The sequence below is a fragment of the Nannobrachium achirus genome (assembly GCF_963921795.1).
Source record: "Nannobrachium achirus genome assembly, chromosome: 19".
Lineage (NCBI taxonomy): Eukaryota > Metazoa > Chordata > Actinopteri > Myctophiformes > Myctophidae > Nannobrachium > Nannobrachium achirus.
The window spans coordinates 57,773,276-57,795,300 of NC_137826.1; the positions used below are offsets into that span (position 1 = coordinate 57,773,276).

The 22,025-nt window shown below is 42.5% G+C and overlaps 1 protein-coding gene across 1 annotated transcript; it reads left to right on the forward strand.

Moving 5' to 3' along the window:
- Positions 1-5,535: 5,535 nt before the first annotated feature.
- On the forward strand, positions 5,536-21,578 carry LOC308304961 (uncharacterized protein). Its single transcript, XM_080749584.1, has 4 exons — positions 5,536-6,311; positions 12,838-12,996; positions 16,188-16,596; positions 20,028-21,578. Exons 1-4 carry the CDS (start codon positions 6,108-6,110, stop codon positions 21,050-21,052), a joined length of 1,797 nt encoding a protein of 598 aa, XP_080605710.1. The 5' UTR covers positions 5,536-6,107; the 3' UTR covers positions 21,053-21,578.
- The last annotated feature ends 447 nt before the right edge of the window (positions 21,579-22,025 follow it).

Sequence of the window (22,025 nt, forward strand, 5' to 3'; positions counted from 1 at the left end):
CTTCTTTAACAAGAGAAAGGAAGATCTGGGGTAAATGTAAATATGATACTTTTAAAGAGGTTTTTGGGGGCCGTTCGTGGAATGTGTTGAGCAACATGATGTGGGTGGTTTATTGGCTAATGAGGCAAGCTGGGAGGGAGTGGGACGGTGTTTTTTGTTTTCCTGCAGAATAGAGGCTGATGGATGTTCCATGATGGATGGTGCTATAAGACCTTTTAGATAGATACCATGTGCTACGTGCATGCATAGTGTGTCTGTTAATTAATTTGACACATACACCAATAGGCCTACCTAACTTCAAGCCGCCTTCGTCGATATGTAGGCCTATATACCTTGCATGTCGATACCTCGATATCGATACATTTTCGAGCCTTAGCAGGTAGCGATAGATAGATACCGTAGATAGATAGATAGATAGATAGATAGATAGATAGATAGATAGATATAAAAAATGAAATCTGTGTTCTAGATCTATACATTCTGTGTTCTAGATCTATACTTTCTATGTGCTTTAGTTCTATATTTTTATGAATTCTGAATTCTGAATGATTTTATCTGGAGGGCCAAATTGTCATGTGAAGCTTGACCAATCCTCAATTCTGCATGCACGGGACATGTACGGGACAGACAAAGCCTGTTCATTCTGGACTGGAATGACCATATATGGACATACGGGACACACAAAGCCACTCCTTGGAAGCGGCTTTCACCTCTTAAAAAATCACAACATATATTACACAAACTCAATACACACAGATCCCATAATGAGTCGTTTTTATTTCCTTGAGTGATTGTGAGGGATATTGACAGTTTTTTTTTCTTTAATTTTTTTGTGTGTTTATATTGTCTTTTAGACAGTGGTGATCCCCTTCAAAACACCCTTAAAGGAAACCATATAAAGAGGCATAAAAGGCGCCTTTAGACACGCACGCACGCACGCACGCACGCACGCACGCACGCACGCACGCACGCACACACACACACACACACACACACACACACACACACACACACACACACACACACACACATGTAATTAGAGGATGAAGTTTGCATGACCTCACCAGGGCCACTCCCACTCCTTGCCGTTAATGCGTTGACCAGTGTTTCCAAATGACCACCAAACAGGCGGGATGGGCCATCTATCTGCTATTTTGTATTTTCCATATTTGTCGTAACTACGAAGTAGGCAATGAGTGGACGAGCGCTTTGCCACGTTCCTGCCTGGTCACAGTGTGACGACAATTCACTGAATGAAAAGTATCTTACTCACCACACTGAGTGAGATTCATTCAGTCTCTGTGTGGAGAGTTCAGGGGCGTCAATTGGGTGTGGCAGGGGTATGCAGCTACCATACCCTGGGTCCAGGGGGGGAAATAAAAGTTACTTTTAAATATAAATCCATGAATGTCTCTTTGTCTATCTGCGCTGGTTATTATGTTGTTAAATTACAGTAAAATAACTACAAATGCAAAATGTAACAAAATGGTCACTTTAACAAGGTATTATAATTATATTCTCGGTCCACACTTGTATTCTCCCCATCTTAACAGAAAGGTATATTCCCAGGTTCCGCAGGTCAGCTGCACAGGTGCAATGCATTGTTGTTAATTGTGGCACGTTTACTAACATGCCAAGTTTGGCAACAGTCCGCCATTCCGAAACACCGCTATTCCGAAGCAGGGTTAGGGTTAGGTTTAGGGTTAGGGTTAGGGTTAGGGGTAGGGTTAGGGGTAGGGTTAGGGTTAGTTAGGGTTAGGGTTAGGGTTAGGGTAAGGGTTAGGGTTAGGGTTAGGGTTAGGGTTAGGGGTAGGGTTAGGGTTAGAAGTCAACGTTCGGAATAGCGGTGTTTCGGAATGGCGGGGTGTAACCGCCAAGTTTAGCTGCACTTGAACAACCATTCCAGGCTGCCAAATCCAGCCCAAGAAACCTGTGTAAAAAACTGTCAAAACTTGTTTCTTTTTTTCAGACATTGTGAAAATAGCCGATCTACATACTCACAACGCCTCGCGCTGCGAGGCGTTGTGAGCATGTAGATCTGCTATTTTCACAATAGAACCGTGTTATACAAAATGTAATGCCTCTTTTCCATGAGGACTCCCATCTTTGCCATACCCTAGCTTTTGCTGAACTGACGCCACTGGGTGAGTTGAGTAAGCCTCTGTTCTAATGAATAATGACTCAACACATTCCTGCAGGGCAGCTACATTATTTATTTCCGGAACTGCTGACCATGACACAGCAAACAGAACAACCTGTGACCGTGGTGTGACGAAAGCATTTACACAGAAAAAGATCATAATAATAAAACTAGTCAAATATATGACTGATTCATCTTGATCTCATGACCCGCTAGATAATGTGTACCATGTTAGTAATAGCAAAAAAAGAAGAAGAAAAAAAAATCCAGTCTGGCATAAATAGCCTATGTACAACCTATGTGATTATGGGCCAAAATGTGAAATGGGCTGTTATAGCGCTAACCATGAGGCCAATTTAAAAAATAAAATAAAACTAGTATCACAGCCGCCTCTACTGGGTTCATTCACTTCAATGTAAATGCCAATCTCAGCCAATCAGGATGGAATATGGACAAATCAGACAGATCCATGTCGATCCCATGACTGTAGAGATACTGTCTACCGATGTAGTCAGGGAACATTTGCAGAATACCTGTCAAATCTGGGAATAAATTCCTTACCAAACAATTTCTTCACCAATGTGTTTGTAAAGGTGTCTAGTAACATATCTAACAAAGATTGAAATTCAACATCCCTAGCAAAATGTTTGACAGCTAGGGTAATTCTGGGTCTCATTCACTTACTATACACTGTACTATAAGGGAAAAAATCACTCCCCAAAGGGGAGGGGTCTAACTAGGTGTTTTTAATTATTCTGAATCCATTGCAAGCATTTGTTTTGCACGAAAAACATTCCTTGGGCCAAAAATGGACACAATGGACTTGTGAAAAGTGATGACTCATCACTAAACCATCGTTTTTTTTTCATCTGATTTTGGCCCAATGAATGTTTTTCGTGCAAAACAAATGCTTGCAATGGATTCAGAATAATGAAAAACACCTAGTTAGACCCCAAACATGCTACTTAAAGCATATTTTTGGGAGTGATTTTTTCCCTTATAGTACAGTGTAGCCTATAGTAAGTGAATGAGACCAAGGACTTAGGGCCTACCTAATAAACTCCTTGATGCAGAGTAGTTTTGCTTTTGAAAAATTAGTTTGGTATATGCATATTTTAGTCCAACTCGTAGCGACTGGAAAGACTACACTATAGGCCAGGGGTCTTCAACGTTTTCAGGCCGGGGACCCCCAAACTGATGGGGAGATGGAGCAGGGACCCCCTACCACCTCGTAGGATGGGGGGGTCGGGGCTACGACATATTTTTTATTTTAAACATGTACAAGTTACAGCGAGCAGGGTGGGCCGTACCACTACAATTTCTAAACATACTACTTATTAACTGAGAACCAATGTCAATAATATCAACAATCTGTCAATTGCATAGTAATCATGTATTCAAGCTATTCAAAATGGATAGAATCATGATTTATTTGTAACATAAATGTGAAAAATGGCAAAAAAAAAAAAAAAAAAAAGATTTGAAATCTTTTTTTTTTTTTTTTTTTTAGCAGTAATTTTGCGGACCCCCTGCAGTACCTCCGCGGACCCCCTAGGGGTCGCGGACCCCCTGTTGAAGACCCCTGCTATAGGCTACTAGAGCATTTTAATAGGGATTGGGGAAACAAACGGAGGGAACCAAATCAAAGCGACGCTGCTTCTTCTAGTGGTTTCCTCGTTGGGCGGAAACCAAACGGCCTCTCGTTGGGCGGAAACCAAACGGCCTGTTGTGAACGAACACCAGGTTTCCCCCAGAAAGCCTGGTAGGCAATAGGATTGGTTGTAGCTCTTTTAAGTTTACTTAATGAGTTAGAGTAAAGATAATTGGGCATCGGGATCTTTAAAGAACCTGATTCAATGTTTCTCCAACTAGGAGACCCCTCCTCTGTATAGTAGAACATTATAGTTCTCAGCTGTGCTGCCCAATAGTACCACAGCATATTGGGGCATTTTAGACATGATTAAGGTCTGGAAAGATGTTCGGAAATATTTGTGCGATATCATCCCCATTTCTCGCTTGAGCCCGATTTGGGGGAATGACGCATTTGTCCCGGGTAGGGCGGATGGAGGTTTTAAGCTTTGGGCTGGAAAAGGAAGCAAACAACTAAAAGATGTTTTTGGCAAAAATAAGACTCTGCTCTCATTTGAAGAACTTATGGCTAAATGTAATATTCCTAGAACACACCTGTTTAAATTTTTCCAACTCAGGGACTTTATAAGGTTAAACAAGCACAGTCTCTGACGATTCCTCCTCTGTCGATAATAGAAAGAGCTCTCATCAGGAATCCCTTTGAAAGGGGCATCATATCTGGGTTTTATACCCTCCTGGTGGACTTCTCGCCTGAAACATCTGAATCTAGATTTAATGCCTGGAACTCTGATTTACAAGGGGAACTGACAATGGATGAGTTTAACACAGCCTGTGAGGAGGCCCAAGCACAGACTAGTAATACTTGTTTAAAACTGCTGCAATATAATTGGTTGATGAGGGTGTACATCACACCAGAAAAAATGAACAAATTTAATTCTAATATCCCGGACACTTGTATCAGATGTAACGATGATAAAGGCACTCTGTTCCATTGTTTGTGGGCATGACCAAGAATAAAGGATTTTTGGGAGGAGGTTAGAAAGGAGCTACAACGGATAGGCCTACTACTTATTAACATTGAGCTAGATCCAAAACTCTTCTTATTAGGCCTTTACCCGATCGGCCATTGGATAAAAAACAACGAGATAAAATCTCTGGATTTTCGGTTCCTACAAGCCAAAAGGGTTATCGCCCTTTCATGGAAAAAGACAGGGAAACCTAGCATCGCTCAGTGGTTTAGGGAACTGTCTTTGTGCCTTCCATTGGAAAGAATCACATACACTTTCAAAAACAAACAAGAGCTGTTTGAGAAAATATGGGGGAACTTTATTCAGTATATAAAGGGCAATGACCTTTCCCACTTGATGGAGGAATCGGAGGTGCCCTGACGAGCACTAAGAGTTGATGCATTACATTTTGTATAACACGGTTCTATTGTGAAAATAGCAGATCTACATGCTCACAACGCCTTCACAATTTCTGCCTCTAATATTTGACAATTTGGCCAATCTTTAATTTGTCATTTTAGAGGTAGGCTTATTAAAAAGTCCTTAAATTGTCACTTTAGAAATGTTCAGATACCCTCTATAGTGTATAGAGTCTATAAACTTAAACTTTATGTTGGTTTGTTTACTTTTGAGAGAGAAAAAAAACAATGTTTCACATTAAGTTGGGGAGAGTCTGGGGACCCCCGGCCCCTGGGGGGTCCCCAGAAAAAAAGAAAAACTTCACCAACTCTATGACGCTATAATGACGTAATTTACGTGCGACACAAACTTCTTCTTCTCCTCTCCTTCATGATCGTCCAATGAGCAGCCGTTCTGCAGGAGGATGGGATGCTGGCTTCTAATCTTCATCCATGAAATAACATCATGAAATAACACCCTACCCTGCTACTACATGAGCAGCACCATGGACTGTCTGTAGACACCCCGAAAACACCCCGAAAACAACCCGAAAACACCCCAGCAGCAGAGCCCTGCAGCCAGCCAGCCAGCCAGCAGGCTAATGCTAATGCTAACACCAGCAGCCAGCAGCAGCCAGAGGCCGACAGAGGAAGCCTCCATCCGGGCTTCAGAGCACAACAACACCGGGCGGCCCTCCTCCTCCGCTAGGCTAAGAAGAAGAGGCTTGGTTGGCCCTACCGTTCATTCTCTCTACTGGCCTCTATCAATGTGACAAGGCTCGAAACCCCTGGTCGTTATGTCGCGTTCATAAGAAAAATAAACTAAAAGATAGTAATATTGTGCAACATAACGGTCACTGAAGAGACACGGACTCTCCGAGGCCGGAGCTAGCTTGTTGTGTTAGCTCGGTGCTATAAAGCTAACTAGGCTAGCCTAGCTTTAGAGGCTATAGCGGGGTGTTGTTTGGCACCATGTCGTCCCGGAGAGGAGGCTATGCGGCGGGCATGGAGGCCAACGGGGCCTCGGGGAGCAGCGGCAGCTCGGCGGTCCACAACAACAGCAGCACCGGAGGATCCAACAGAAAGCAGAGCATCATCAACACCGCCAACAGGAGCCAGCAGGACTGCTATGAGCGCAAGATGGACAAGAACACTGCTTACCATGGAGCTAACCAGGTAGGTTAATATGAACATTATAAACATTATTAATATAGTTTATACTTTATACAAGAACACTGCTTACCATGGAGCTAACCAGGTAGGTTACTATTAATATTAATATTATTAATATAGTTTATACAAGAACACTGCTTACCATGGAGCTAACCAGGTATTATTAATATAGTTAATATAGTTTATACAAGAACACTGCTTACCATGGAGCTAACCAGGTATTATTAATATAGTTAATATAGTTTATACAAGAACACTGCTTACCATGGAGCTAACCAGGTATTATTAATATAGTTAATATAGTTTATACAAGAACACTGCTTACCATGGAGCTAACCAGGTATTATTAATATAGTTAATATAGTTTATACAAGAACACTGCTTACCATGGAGCTAACCAGGTATTATTAATATAGTTAATATAGTTTATACAAGAACACTGCTTACCATGGAGCTAACCAGGTATTATTAATATAGTTAATGTAGTTTATACAAGAACACTGCTTACCATGGAGCTAACCAGGTATTATTAATATAGTTAATATAGTTTATACAAGAACACTGCTTACCATGGAGCTAACCAGGTATTATTAATATAGTTAATATAGTTTATACAAGAACACTGCTTACCATGGAGCTAACCAGGTATTATTAATATAGTTAATATAGTTTATACAAGAACACTGCTTACCATGGAGCTAACCAGGTATTATTAATATAGTTAATATAGTTTATACAAGAACACTGCTTACCATGGAGCTAACCAGGTATTATTAATATAGTTAATATAGTTTATACAAGAACACTGCTTACCATGGAGCTAACCAGGTATTATTAATATAGTTAATATAGTGTATACAAGAACACTGCTTACCATGGAGCTAACCAGGTATTATTAATATAGTTAATATAGTTTATACAAGAACACTGCTTACCATGGAGCTAACCAGGTATTATTAATATAGTTAATATAGTTTATACAAGAACACTGCTTACCATGGAGCTAACCAGGTATTATTAATATAGTTAATATAGTTTATACAAGAACACTGCTTACCATGGAGCTAACCAGGTATTATTAATATAGTTAATATAGTTTATACAAGAACACTGCTTACCATGGAGCTAACCAGGTATTATTAATATAGTTAATATAGTTTATACAAGAACACTGCTTACCATGGAGCTAACCAGGTATTATTAATATAGTTAATATAGTTTATACAAGAACACTGCTTACCATGGAGCTAACCAGGTAGGTTAATATGAATATTATTAATATAGTTTATACAAGAACACTGCTTACCATGGAGCTAACCAGGTATTAATATTAATATTATAAACATTATTAATATAGTTTATACACTGCTTACCATGGAGCTGGGAACCAGGTAGGTTCATATGAATATTATTGATTTGATTGATTGATTGAAGACTTTATTAGAAGATTGCATAGGAAAAGGTACAGTTTCATGACGGTACAGTTCACTGGTACACTGTCTACTAAAAGGAGATCCATGAAAAGACTAAGCTTATTTCCACTGGATAGTTTATACAAGAACACTGCCTTCCATGGAGCTAACCAGGTAGGTTACTATTAATATTAATGTTATTAATATAGTTTATACAAGAACACTGCCTTCCATGGAGCTAACCAGGTAGGTTACTATTAATATTAATGTTATTAATATAGTTTATACAAGAACACTGCCTTCCATGGAGCTAACCAGGTAGGTTACTATTAATATTAATGTTATTAATATAGTTAATACAAGAACACTGCTTACCATGGAGCTAACCAGGTAGGTTACTATTAATATAGTTTATATACACCCTACCATGGAGCTAACCAGGTATTATTAACATTATTAATATAGTTTATATACAGCCTACCATGGAGCTGGGAGCCAGGTAGGTTCATAATATGAATATTATTAACATTATTAATATAGTTTATATTGGACAGCCTGCCATGGAGCTGGGAGCCTGCACATTGGTTAATAATATTAATATAGTTTATAATATAGGCCTACAGCCTACCCTGCAGCTGCTAACCACCAGGTTGGTTTGGTTATTCATATTACAGGCGGCAGCCGCTCGAAACTGGTAACTTTTAAACCTATCCTCACCTCACCCTCACCCCTCTATTGTAAATACTTTTAAACCTATCCTCACCTCACCCTCACCCCTCTATTGTAAATACTTTTAAACCTAGCCTCACCTCACCCTCACCCCTCTATTGTAAATACTTTTTTACACAGTTTTTTTGTTCTTCTGTTTACGAGTGCTTCATTTTTTATTTTTGTTGCTGAAGATATCTATCTACACCAGTGGTTCTCAACCTGTGGGTCGGGACCCCCAGGGGGGTCGCCAAATTTTTTGGGGGGTCCCCAGATGATTAGCTTAATGTGAAACATTGTTTTCTCACTCAACAGTAAACAAACCAACAAAGTTTAAGTGTATAGAGGGTATCTGCACATTTGTAAAGTGACAATTTATTGACTTTTTAATACCTCTAAAATGACAAATTAGACATTGGCCAAATTGTCAAATATTAGAGACTGAAATTGTGAAAATAGCTATTTTCACAATAGAACCGTGTTATACAAAATGTAATTCCTCAACTCTAACTCTTAGTGCTCGTCAGGGTGGGGGGGGTCCCCAGTTAAAATATTATTATTTTGGGGGTCACGGCCTGAAAAGGTTGAGAACCACTGATCTACACAATGGGTGCATTATAATACTGTTATAGAGAAATGAAGCTGGGACCCCCAACACTACTACATCATATCCATTATAATACTGTTATAGAGATAGAGAAATGAAGCTGGGACCCCCAACACTACTACATCATATCCATTATAATACTGTTGTAGAGATAGAGAAATGAAGCTGGGACCCCCAACACTACTACATCATATCCATTATAATACTGTTATAGAGATAGAGAGATGAAGCTGGGACCCCCAACACTACTACATCATATCCATTATAATACTGTTATAGAGATAGAGAGATGAAGCTGGGACCCCCAACACTACTACATCATATCCATTATAATACTGTTGTAGAGATAGAGAAATGAAGCTGGGACCCCCAACACTACTACATCATATCCATTATAATACTGTTGTAGAGATAGAGAAATGAAGCTGGGACCCCCAGCACTACTACATCATATCCATTATAATACTGTTATAGAGATAGAGAGATGAAGCTGGGACCCCCAACACTACTACATCATATCCATTATAATACTGTTATAGAGATAGAGAGATGAAGCTGGGACCCCCAACACTACTACATCATATCCATTATAATACTGTTATAGAGATAGAGAAATGAAGCTGGGACCCCCAACACTACTACATCATATCCATTATAATACTGTTATAGAGATAGAGAAATGAAGCTGGGACCCCCAACACTACTACATCATATCCATTATAATACTGTTATAGAGATAGAGAAATGAAGCTGGGACCCCCAACACTACTACATCATATCCATTATAATACTGTTATAGAGATAGAGAAATGAAGCTGGGACCCCCAACACTACTACATCATATCCATTATAATACTGTTATAGAGATAGAGAAATGAAGCTGGGACCCCCAACACTACTACATCATATCCATTATAATACTGTTATAGAGATAGAGAAATGAAGCTGGGACCCCCAACACTACTACATCATATCCATTATAATACTGTTGTAGAGATAGAGAAATGAAGCTGGGACCCCCAACACTACTACATCATATCCATTATAATACTGTTATAGAGATAGAGAAATGAAGCTGGGACCCCCAACACTACTACATCATATCCATTATAATACTGTTGTAGAGATAGAGAAATGAAGCTGGGACCCCCAACACTACTACATCATATCCATTATAATACTGTTGTAGAGATAGAGAAATGAAGCTGGGACCCCCAACACTACTACATCATATCCATTATAATACTGTTGTAGAGATAGAGAAATGAAGCTGGGACCCCCAACACTACTACATCATATCCATTATAATACTGTTGTAGAGATAGAGAAATGAAGCTGGGACCCCCAACACTACTACATCATATCCATTATAATACTGTTGTAGAGATAGAGAAATGAAGCTGGGACCCCCAACACTACTACATCATATCCATTATAATACTGTTATAGAGATAGAGAAATGAAGCTGGGACCCCCAACACTACTACATCATATCCATTATAATACTGTTATAGAGATAGAGAAATGAAGCTGGGACCCCCAACACTACTACATCATATCCATTATAATACTGTTATAGAGATAGAGAAATGAAGCTGGGACCCCCAACACTACTACATCATATCCATTATAATACTGTTGTAGAGATAGAGAAATGAAGCTGGGACCCCCAACACTACTACATCATATCCATTATAATACTGTTGTAGAGATAGAGAAATGAAGCTGGGACCCCCAACACTACTACATCATATCCATTATAATACTGTTGTAGAGATAGAGAAATGAAGCTGGGACCCCCAACACTACTACATCATAACCATTATAATACTGTTATAGAGATAGAGAAATGAAGCTGGGACCCCCAACACTACTACATCATATGCATTATAATACTGTTGTAGAGATAGAGAAATGAAGCTGGGACCCCCAACACTACTACATCATATCCATTTTATTCCCATTGATTTCATCGATGGCTTCATGGATTGACAGCAATATCATCAGTGTGTTTTCAGAGCCAGACCTTTTGGGAAGCTTCAATGCTTCCCAAAATTGATTGGCACAATGTGTATAATAATATATACACACGTATCTTTCACACTCTGTTGCTGATAAGGAATGCCAAGGGAATGTATTTGTCTGCTCACTGCCATTTGAAAAGATTTAGTGCGGCCATGCAGAGTTGTACTCCTGTACATACAAATGTCTCTGCAAAATGTGTACTGTATACTAAATGTATATACATTGTGCAGACATTAAAGGGGAAGACCACCCATTTTCAATGTTGAACTATGTCATTAATATACCTTAGAGGAGTGTGTATACCTTAGAGGAGTGTGGAAATTAAAGAAAAAAAGTTCCCCCTCTTCTGTGTTGCCTAGAACTGGAGGATTGATTTTGGGGTTTGTATTGCAAATCACAACATGATGACATCACACCGTTGTACCTTACAAATACAAACCCCCAAAATCAATCCTCCAGTTCTAGGCAACACAGAAGAGGGGGAACTTTTTAAAGGTATATAATGACATAGTTCAATATTGAAAATGGGTGGTCTTCCCCTTTAATGTCTCTGTATACTTGGTTGTGCCTTCTACACAGCTTCACTGCTGAAACGTTTCCTCAGGGGAATTGATCAATGATTATCACCATTCCTTTTTAGCATTCGCTCCAGGCATTCTTTTTTTTTTTTAAATCTCTTTAATTCTTACAAATAAAGTCTCCAGACAGTTTTTCGAAACAGTTTTTCCACAATCAAAGCACAAGAGTTCAGTCTGCTGCCAGCTGCAGGCACACTGAACAGTTTTTTAAAATGTTTTTTCTTACTTAATACTTTAGTTCAGGGGTTTTTAAAGTGGTTGACGGGGCACCCTGGGGTGACGGGGCACCCTGGGGTGCCGCGAGATAATTTGATAATATTTGAAATGTATTTGGACATTTAAAAATATATTTAGTATCATTTTAAACTTTAAGTACAAAGTTATTTTTCGTCAGTTCTAACCAAAATGGCTGTTATCTTGCTTTCCTCGCAACATAATCGCTAAAATATGCTATAAATATAAGGTGCTGAGAGGAATATAATAACGAAGGGGTGCCTCAGATGAAAATGATATTTATAGGGGTGCCCTGAGCCAAAGAAGTTTGTGAACCCTTGCTTTAGTTTATATAATGTAGGCATTTAGCAGAGGACAGAGGTATGTATCCTATATGGCAGGGGTTTCAAAGTGGGTGACGGGGCACCCTGGGGTGCCGGGGCACCCTGGGGTGCCGTGAGATAATTTGATAATATTTGGAATTTATTTGGACACTTAGTGTCATTTTAAACTTGAAGTACAAAGTTATTTTCAGTCAGTTCTAACCAAAATGGCTATTATCTCAACGTTTTCCTTGCAACATAATCACTAAAATATCATCACTGTCGGGCAGAAACCTCTGTCGCACAAAACTAGTGAAAACAGCCGATCTACAAGCACACAAATCGCAAGTGTGTGCTTTTAGATCTGCTGTTTTCACTAGTTTAGTTCATTTTATAGATGATAAATACAAAACGAACGGTTTTGGACATACAAGGTTTCCACCCGACAACGTCGATATGCTATAAATATAAGGTGCTGGGAGTGAGAATTATAATGTAGGGGTGCCTCGGATTAAAAAAAATATTTATGGGGTGACCTGAGACAAAAAAAGGAACCTCTGCTTGCTATATGGACCCTAGGAAGACTAGCTGTGGCCTCTTCGCCAGCTAATGATGATTCCTGAAGTCGGTGACGTCGGATGCGTTTTGGGTCTGTGTCCCCAGGGTAACATGACGGTGACGTCCCTGAAGTCTCGGCTGGCGCCCACCATCCAGACGGCCATGTCTGCCTGCGTGGACACCCTGCTGGGGGAGGTGGTCCTGGTGCTCAACGAGACCCAGCAGGAGCTGCTCAACAAGGAGCAGGAGAACCAGAGGCTCAAGGTGAGGGTTAGGGGAGAGCAGGAGAACCAGAGGCTCAAGGTGAGGGTTAGGGGAGGTGGTCAACAAGGAGCAGGAGAACCAGAGGCTCAAGGTGAGGGTTAGGGGAGAGCAGGAGAACCAGAGTCTCAAGGTGAGGGTTAGGGGAGGTGGTCAACAAGGAGCAGGAGACCCAGAGGCTCAAGGTGAGGGTTAGGGGAGAGCAGGAGAACCAGAGGCTCAAGGTGAGGGTTAGGGGAGGTGGTCAACAAGGAGCAGGAGAACCAGAGGCTCAAGGTGAGGCCTGTCACTGTTCCACACCTGGAAAGGGTTTGGAATTAAACCCATTTTAGGAACAAACAAGGTAGCTCGCACTCACTTTCTTCGTCGCTCCAATTTTCATTTAGCAAGCAGCAAAAAATAGACGTTTCGACCAGTGAGGTCTTCTTCAGTATCGACACGACCTACTGAAGAAGACCTCACTGGTCGAAACGTCTATTTTTTGCTGCTTGCTAAATAAAAATTGGAGCGACCAAGAAAGTGAGTGTGAGCTACCTTGTTTGTTCTTAGTATTACTGCACTGTCAGTTACAGCTCAGCACAGGAGGATGTGCGTTATTTTTTCTCTAAATGTTATTAATCAAATGTCTTGTAAAATAGCAGATGTAGCAAAAGTAGCAGATCCACAAGATCGAAACGCGCCACGATTTTGATGGGAGGGGGCATGCGTGCAAGTACCTAAATGTGTCTTTTTAGACACAATAAGCAGCTGATTTCTGCCCATGAAAGATTGCTGTGTGTTTTTGGAATGGTGTCTGAAAAGGCATATTTAGCCACTTGTACGCATGCCCCCCACCCACTGAAATCAAAATCTCTAAAATGGCTAAAATGATAGAAAGCAGTGAATGAAAACATTTTAACACTCCTCTTTTCTTTTCTCTCATTACAATCTCAAATATGAACCCTGGTTGTAAAAAGAAAAAAAAAAAACAAGTTGTCCTTTAACACTGGTTCAAGAGCCTCATTATTGCCCCGTATATGCTTGCTATAGGCCTGGAAATGGGATACAATGCTTTGGAAACGAGAAGAAATGTAAGAAATGTCATTGTGGAACACTTTAGGCTAGGGGTGGGCGATATGGCGATAATTATCGTTGAGACGATACAATGTCTCCATGATATGCCTTTTCAGAGGTATCATATATATATAATGTTAACTCTATTATTATTAATATTAACTCTGACAGTATACACATGAAACCAAATGGACCTGTAAGGGTCCATTTGGTTTCATTTGTATACTGTCAGAGTTACATATTTGTAAAGTTCAATTTAGACCTCCAAAAAGGAACCCAGAGAGTCTAGTTTTTGTCAAGTAACTTGAAAAATAACCATAAAAACCAACGCGAAAAAGAATCGTGATAAAACCGTGATACAGCTTGGGAAAATATGGTGATATAGTATTTTTCCATATGGCCCACCCCTGGGTTAGGGGAGGTGGTGCTGTATATAAATATGGTGATATAGTATTTTTCCATATGGCCCACCCCTGCTTCAGGTGATATAGTATTTTTCCATATGGCCCACCCCTGCTTCAGGTGATATAGTATTTATCCATATGGCCCACCCCTGCTTCAGGTGATATAGTATTTTTCCATATGGCCCACCCTGCTTCAGGTGATATAGTATTTTTCCATATGGCCCACCCCTGCTTCAGGTGATATAGTATTTATCCATATGGCCCACCCCTGCTTCAGGTGATATAGTATTTTTCCATATGGCCCACCCCTGCTTCAGGTGATATAGTATTTATCCATATGGCCCACCCCTGCTTCAGGTGATATAGTATTTTTCCATATGGCCCACCCCTGCTTCAGGTGATATAGTATTTTTCCATATGGCCCACCCTGCTTCAGGTGATATAGTATTTTTCCATATGGCCCACCCCTGCTTCAGGTGATATAGTATTTATCCATATGGCCCACCCCTGCTTCAGGTGATATAGTATTTTTCCATATGGCCCACCCCTGCTTCAGGTGATATAGTATTTATCCATATGGCCCACCCCTGCTTCAGGTGATATAGTATTTTTCCATATGGCCCACCCCTGCTTCAGGTGATATAGTATTTTTCCATATGGCCCACCCTGCTTCAGGTGATATAGTATTTTTCCATATGGCCCACCCTGCTTCAGGTGATATAGTATTTTTCCATATGGCCCACCCTGCTTCAGGTGATATAGTATTTTTCCATATGGCCCACCCCTGCTTCAGGTGATATAGTATTTTTCCATATGGCCCACCCTGCTTCAGGTGATATAGTATTTTTCCATATGGCCCACCCTGCTTCAGGTGATATAGTATTTTTCCATATGGCCCACCCCTGCTTCAGGTGATATAGTATTTTTCCATATGGCCCACCCTGCTTCAGGTGATATAGTATTTTTCCATATGGCCCACCCTGCTTCAGGTGATATAGTATTTTTCCATATGGCCCACCCCTGCTTCAGGTGATATAGTATTTTTCCATATGGCCCACCCCTGCTTCAGGTGATATAGTATTTTTCCATATGGCCCACCCTGCTTCAGGTGATCTAGTATTTTTCCATATGGCCCACCCTGCTTCAGGTGATATAGTATTTTTCCATATGGCCCACCCCTGCTTCAGGTGATCTAGTATTTTTCCATATGGCCCACCCTGCTTCAGGTGATATAGTATTTTTCCATATGGCCCACCCTGCTTCAGGTGATATAGTATTTTTCCATATGGCCCACCCCTGCTTCAGGTGATATAGTATTTTTCCATATGGCCCACCCTGCTTCAGGTGATATTGTATTTTTCCATATGGCCCACCCTGCTTCAGGTGATATAGTATTTTTCCATATGGCCCACCCCTGCTTCAGGTGATATAGTATTTTTCCATATGGCCCACCCTGCTTCAGGTGATATAGTATTTTTCCATATGGCCCACCCTGCTTCAGGTGATATAGTATTTTTCCATATGGCCCACCCCTGCTTCAGGTGATATAGTATTTTTCCATATGGCCCACCCTGCTTCAGGTGATATAGTATTTTTCCATATGGCCCACCCTGCTTCAGGTGATATAGTATTTTTCCATATGGCCCACCCTGCTTCAGGTGATATAGTATTTTTCCATATGGCCCACCCCTGCTTCAGGTGATATTGTATTTTTCCATCTGGCCCACCCTGCTTCAGGTGCGTCTGGAGGTGTCGGAGCGGGAGCTGAAGACGCTGCAGGAGTGCCTGTGCTCGGCCCAGAAGCTGATCGACCAGCTGCAGATCACCTACTCCGGGAGCCAGGGCGTGAGCCAGTCTGTGTTCGCCCCGCTCACCTCCATGAGCTCCATGGGCGGGCCGGGGGGCATGGGGGAGCGGCCCGGGGACCACCAGGGGGCCCGGGGGGGCGGGGGCGGCGGCGTGAACGGGGCCGGCGGCGTGGACCTGGGCGGCCTGGCGGGCCAGGTGGACGAGAGCCTGCATGGGTTCGAGTCCCGCGACGACTACAAGATGTGTCAGCTGTCCATCCAGCCGGACGGCTCCGTCACCAACCACGCCATGGACTCCTACTCCAACGCTCACATGCAGTGTGACGCCAACAGGACAGGTACATGTATAGATAGATAGATAGATAGATACCTTTATTATCCCAAGGGGGAAATTTAGTTGTCCAGTAGTAGCACAGCAGTATACAGTTATTTACAAAGTTACAGAGACGTAAGAAAGATAGATAAGAGGGGAAAAAAACAAAACAAAGACAAGAGCAGTACAGTACCAATAAGGAGAAGGTGCATCAATAGAGGGGGCGAATAATATATAAGTATATATATATATATGTATGTAGTAGTGTTGCCCGATCCCGATCACGTGATCGGATCGGCCGCCGATATGGCCGTTTTTATAAGATCGGAGATCGGGGAAAAAAAATCGAAAAAAAAAAAAAGTTTTTTTTTTTTTTTTTTTCAAAAAAATATTTTCTGGGAGTACTGAAAGTTACAGGTAAGGTGAATGCGATATGAAATGTAAGCTTACCATAATCACAGTAATCCTTAATCATTTTCAATCATATTCAAGGGCTTTTGGAGAAATGAGACAGACAGAGCACTGCAGAGGGAAGGTGATTGTGTCAGACTCTGTGTACAGCTGGCAGCTGATGCCAATAAGTAGTAATTGGCCCCTTGCTAATGGATCAAAGGAAGGCAATTATGTCTCTGTGCACTGTCAACTAGCTCAGTGGTTCTCAACCTGTGGGTCGGGACCCCCAGGGGGGTCCTCAAATTATTTTGGGGGGGTCCCCAGATGATTAACTTAATGTGCAACATTGTTTTCTCTCTCAACAGTAAACAAATCAACATAAAGTTTAAGTGTATAGAGGGTATCTGCACATTTCGAAAGTGAAAAATTAAGGACTTTTTAATACCTCTAAAATGACAAATTAAACATTGGCCAAATTGTCAAATATTAAAGCCAGAAATTGTGAAAATAGCAGATCTACATGCTCACAACTCCTCGCGTTGCGAGGCGTTGTGAGCATGTAGATCTGCTATTTTCACAATAGAACCGTGTTATACAAAATATACTTCCTCAACTCTTCAGGGTCGGGGGTCCCCAGTTAAAATATGATTATTTTGGGGGTCACGGCCTGAAAAGGTTGAGAACCAAGTGATAGAATGAATAGAATTTTTTTTTTCTTCTTAATGCCTTGCCAAAAGATCGGATCGGGAAAGATCGGGATCGAATCGGAAGCAATAATATTTGATCGGTATCGGATCGGGAGCAAAAAAACCCTGATCGGGGCATCCCTAGTATGTAGTATGTAGTATGTTAGAACACTACTCCAACAGAACAGGTACATGTATGTAGTATGTTAGAACACTACTCCAACAGGCCAGGTACATGTATGTAGTATGTTCTACAACACTACTCCAACAGGCCAGGTACATGTATGTAGTATGTTCTACAACACTACTCCAACAGGCCAGGTACATGTATGTAGTATGTTCTACAACACTACTCCAACAGGCCAGGTACATGTATGTAGTATGTTAGAACACTACTCCAACAGGCCAGGTACATGTATGTAGTATGTTCTACAACACTACTCCAACAGGCCAGGTACATGTATGTAGTATGTTAGAACACTACTCCAACAGGCCAGGTACATGTATGTAGTATGTTACAACACTACTCCAACAGGCCAGGTACATGTATGTAGCATGTTCTACAACACTACTCCAACACTCACATGCAGTGCTCTGACTAGCAGACGCTTTTAATCCAAAGCGACTTGCAATAAGCAGGTAATACATCACTATAATAAGCAAGATAATATGTCAGTACATCAACAACAATACAACAAATGCATAGGAATATCAATCTAGAAAAACAATAACATAGGTAGACCACGCACAAAACTTTTCTAAAACCTAAAAATGCTATCTAGCTTCATGTGTGGTCATCGAGGGAAGGGGAGTGTTAAAGTAGTGCTATGGGTTTAGGTGGAGTCTGACAGACCAGGTACATGGACAATACTGCTGCCTTCAGTTGTCTTGTCATTTGTTTATAGCAAACCTATGACAAATGGGTCACTGATTCTTAAAAAAGGACTGTGAAAATCTCTGTTTTCAACCTGGTGTCTATATTTCGGGCATGTCATTATAGGCCTTTGCTAGATCAGCTATTTTTCAACATAGGGCTACATACACATGTAATGATTATTATGGGTAATTGATGAGCACAAGCAGTTTTCAACTTAGAGAATTGCTTTATTTAGAAGTAACAACAGTGTTTAGTTTATTAGCAACTTGTTATGAAAAAGAAAATAGAACAACATATCCAAGAAACAAGATGCTATGCAAAGAAAGGGAGATTATTTGGAATCCTTTCCCTAATGGAATTAAGTGTTCTGTGATTAACAGGTTGACAGTTAAATAAGCACAACAAGTTAACAAGGGGAGAAGCTGCGCTATAAAGTGTAAAATATGGATGTAGACACAGGGTTCCCACGGTCATGAAATTCCTGGAAATATTTTGAAATTAGAAAAATATTTTTCCAGTATTGGAAAAGTTTTGGAATGTATCAAGGGTCCTGGAAGGTCCTGGAAAAAATAGCTATGCATTGTCTTTGGTTATTGATTTTGTTAATACCTCTGAAATTACAAATTAAACATTGGCCAAATTGTCTCAGAGGCAGAAATTGTGAAAATAGCCGATCTACATTTTAGATTCAGAATAGCATGTGGATCTGCTATTTTCACAATAGAACCGTGTTATACAAAATTCCTCAACTCTTAGTGCTCGTCAGGGTGCCGGGGTCCCCAGTTAAAACATGATTATTTCGGGGTCACGGCCTGAAAACACTACACTACCTTATCTTTGGGCATTGCACATAGGAGTAAGCGACCTGTTATTGAGCTGAATTATTGTTATATAGTCCTGGAAATTGGGTTAAATATTCTGGAAAGGTTTTGGAAATGAATTGGTAAAAATGTGTGGGAACCCTGTAGACAGCAGTAGTTTTAACAGGAACACTGCAGCAGTATTAAACCCATTTAGGCCACAGCGCGGCACCGCGCTGCGAGCTTGTAGATCTGCTATTTTTGAAAAATCATGATATTTCTTTGCAAGTCTTAGAATATACCTATTTAAAAGCGAACATTTGTAACTCAAATATTTGCTTCTGGGTGGTCCCTGGAACAACATGTTTTGAGATGGGGGTCCGCGGCCAAATACCTGTAATTTTGGGGGTCCTTGACATGAAAAAGTTTGAGAACAACATGATTTAGAAGAAGGATTTGGAAGTCTGGTCAAAGATCAGGTCAAAGATATTCAAATACTTGCACTCATTTTCACTATTTTTCAAAAATAGCAGATCTACCAGCTCGCAGCACGGCACTCGGTGCCGCGCTGTGAGCTTGTATATCTGCTATTTTTCAATAGTTAAAGCATAAAATAATGGTTAAAGTGGTTCAAATCTAACGCGACTCGAGCGCGTTCCAGGTATTTGAGAGTTAACAGGAACACTGTGTTGTGTTGTAGATGACAGACAGCAGCAGGCTTCGGGAGGCGGCGGAGGCTCCAGGTTCGAGATCAAAGAGGAGCAGGGCGGGGCCGGGGGGGTGCAGGGGCAGCAGGCCGGCAGGAAGGACGGGGGGGTGGGGGGGGGCATGCGGGGGGGCGACGGAGGAGGAGAGCAGGGCGACCTGGGGGGCTACATCCAGCCTAGCGGAGGAGGAGGAGAGGAGGGCCCGTCGTCCCGGTCCTTCACGTACCCGCTGCGCCACCCCAAGCGCGGCGGCCCCGACGGCGGGCAGAAGCCGCTCGCCGTCTCCAGGACTTCGGCGGCGGGCGGGACGCGGGCGGACGGCGTGTCGTCGCCGGGCCGCGCCGCCGCCAACAACCACCACCACCACGACGACTCCTCGGCGTCCTCCAACAAGGGCGGCGAGTCGGACGGCCCCACCAGCGACCGGCCGCACCACTGCCTGGAGTGCGGCAAGACCTTCCGCCTCATCTCCTCGCTGAAGAAGCACATCCGCATCCACACGGGCGAGAAGCCCTACCCGTGCGGCGTGTGCGGCCGCCGCTTCCGCGAGTCGGGCGCCCTGAAGACGCACCTGCGCATCCACACGGGCGAGAAGCCCTACTCGTGCTCGGAGTGTGGCAACTCGTTCCGCCACCTGGACGGCCTGCGCAAGCACCGGCGCACGCACACGGGCGAGAAGCCCTACGTGTGCGCCGTGTGCGGCAAGCGGCTGTCGCGCCTGCAGCACCTCAAGCACCACCAGCTCATCCACACGGGCGAACGGCCCTGCTGCTGCCCCTTCTGCAACCGCAGCTTCAAGGAGCCCGCCGCGCTGCGCAAGCACGTGCGCACGCACCGCGAGGAGGCGGGCCACATGGGCCTGGTGGGCGGCGTGGGCGGCGGGGAGGACCCCGGCGACGCCGACGCCATGGACGACGCCATCAACAGCCTGCACCCCGCCGCCCCCTCCCCCACCCAGATGAGGTTCGGGGAGTGGGGTGCCGAGGACGACGACGCCTCCGTGGTCGACTGCGTGTAGCGGCGAGAGGGGGGCGGCGACACGCTGGTCGATGGCGGCGGAACCCGCTGTCCCGTCCCTCCCTTCCCTCCGTGATTCTCGTTAAGCGGGAATAGGCTCTCATGCACAGCAGCAGCCATATTGTAAAGAAATTGGGCTTCTTCCTTCACAGGTGTTATCAATGATGCTGATTAAAGCTCTGTTCCATTCTGCTCAGAGTCAGTGGATGTGTTTACATGGACAGATAGAATCCTCTTTTATTCAGAATGAAAATGCTCGTGTAAACACCTCAGAATGGAATGGAACATTCCATTTCATACCGAGTTAATTTTCATTTGTGTTTGGAGGGGTGGTTATATTATATACCGTTTGATTCTGCTCTAACAGAATCACCTTGCTGATAATTGTGTCATGTTGGCTCACTGGAAACACTCTGCTACACCAAGGGGTTCCGTTCCAAATGACCCTTATGGCCCTAACATAGTACAGTCTGTGGTGATAAGCCATCACTGTGGTGTAGTTTTCTATAGCCATCACCTAGGCATTGTTATACGTTTTTAGGTGATAGCTAGAAAACAACACCGAGGTGAAGTGATAGCTCTTCACCTTGGACTCCGATAGAGGCTTTACAAGTCTGTAACAAATGGAACCAAATGGACCCCTATGCGTCCATTTGGTTCCATTATGGTGGTCCCTGAAATCTAAACGTTAGAGAACCACTGTGCTAACACTAAATGGAACAGAGCCTTCAACAGAATCATTGGTAACACCTGTGAAGGAAGTAAGAAAGAAGCCCACTTTCTTTACAACATGGCTGCTGTGCGTGGAGCTTGTTTCTCCAGATGTAAAAACAAGTTTTTAAGAGTCTTCCTTGTATATTTCATACATGTGGTGGAGGAGGAGGATGATGATGCCTGGTTTACACCTAGTTCTGTGCTGATGTCTGTCGCTGCACCCCCCCCCCCCCCCCCCCCCCCAAGCAGACCGACTGCCC

Coding starts and splice junctions, on each gene's coding strand:
- LOC308304961 (XM_080749584.1), top strand. CDS start 6,108: ATGTCGTCCCGGAGAGGAGGCTATGCGGCGGGCATGGAGGCCAACGGG. Junction 6,312..12,837: donor CTTACCATGGAGCTAACCAG/GTAGGTTAATAT, acceptor CTGTGTCCCCAG/GGTAACATGACGGTGACGTC. Junction 12,997..16,187: donor AGGAGAACCAGAGGCTCAAG/GTGAGGGTTAGG, acceptor ACCCTGCTTCAG/GTGCGTCTGGAGGTGTCGGA.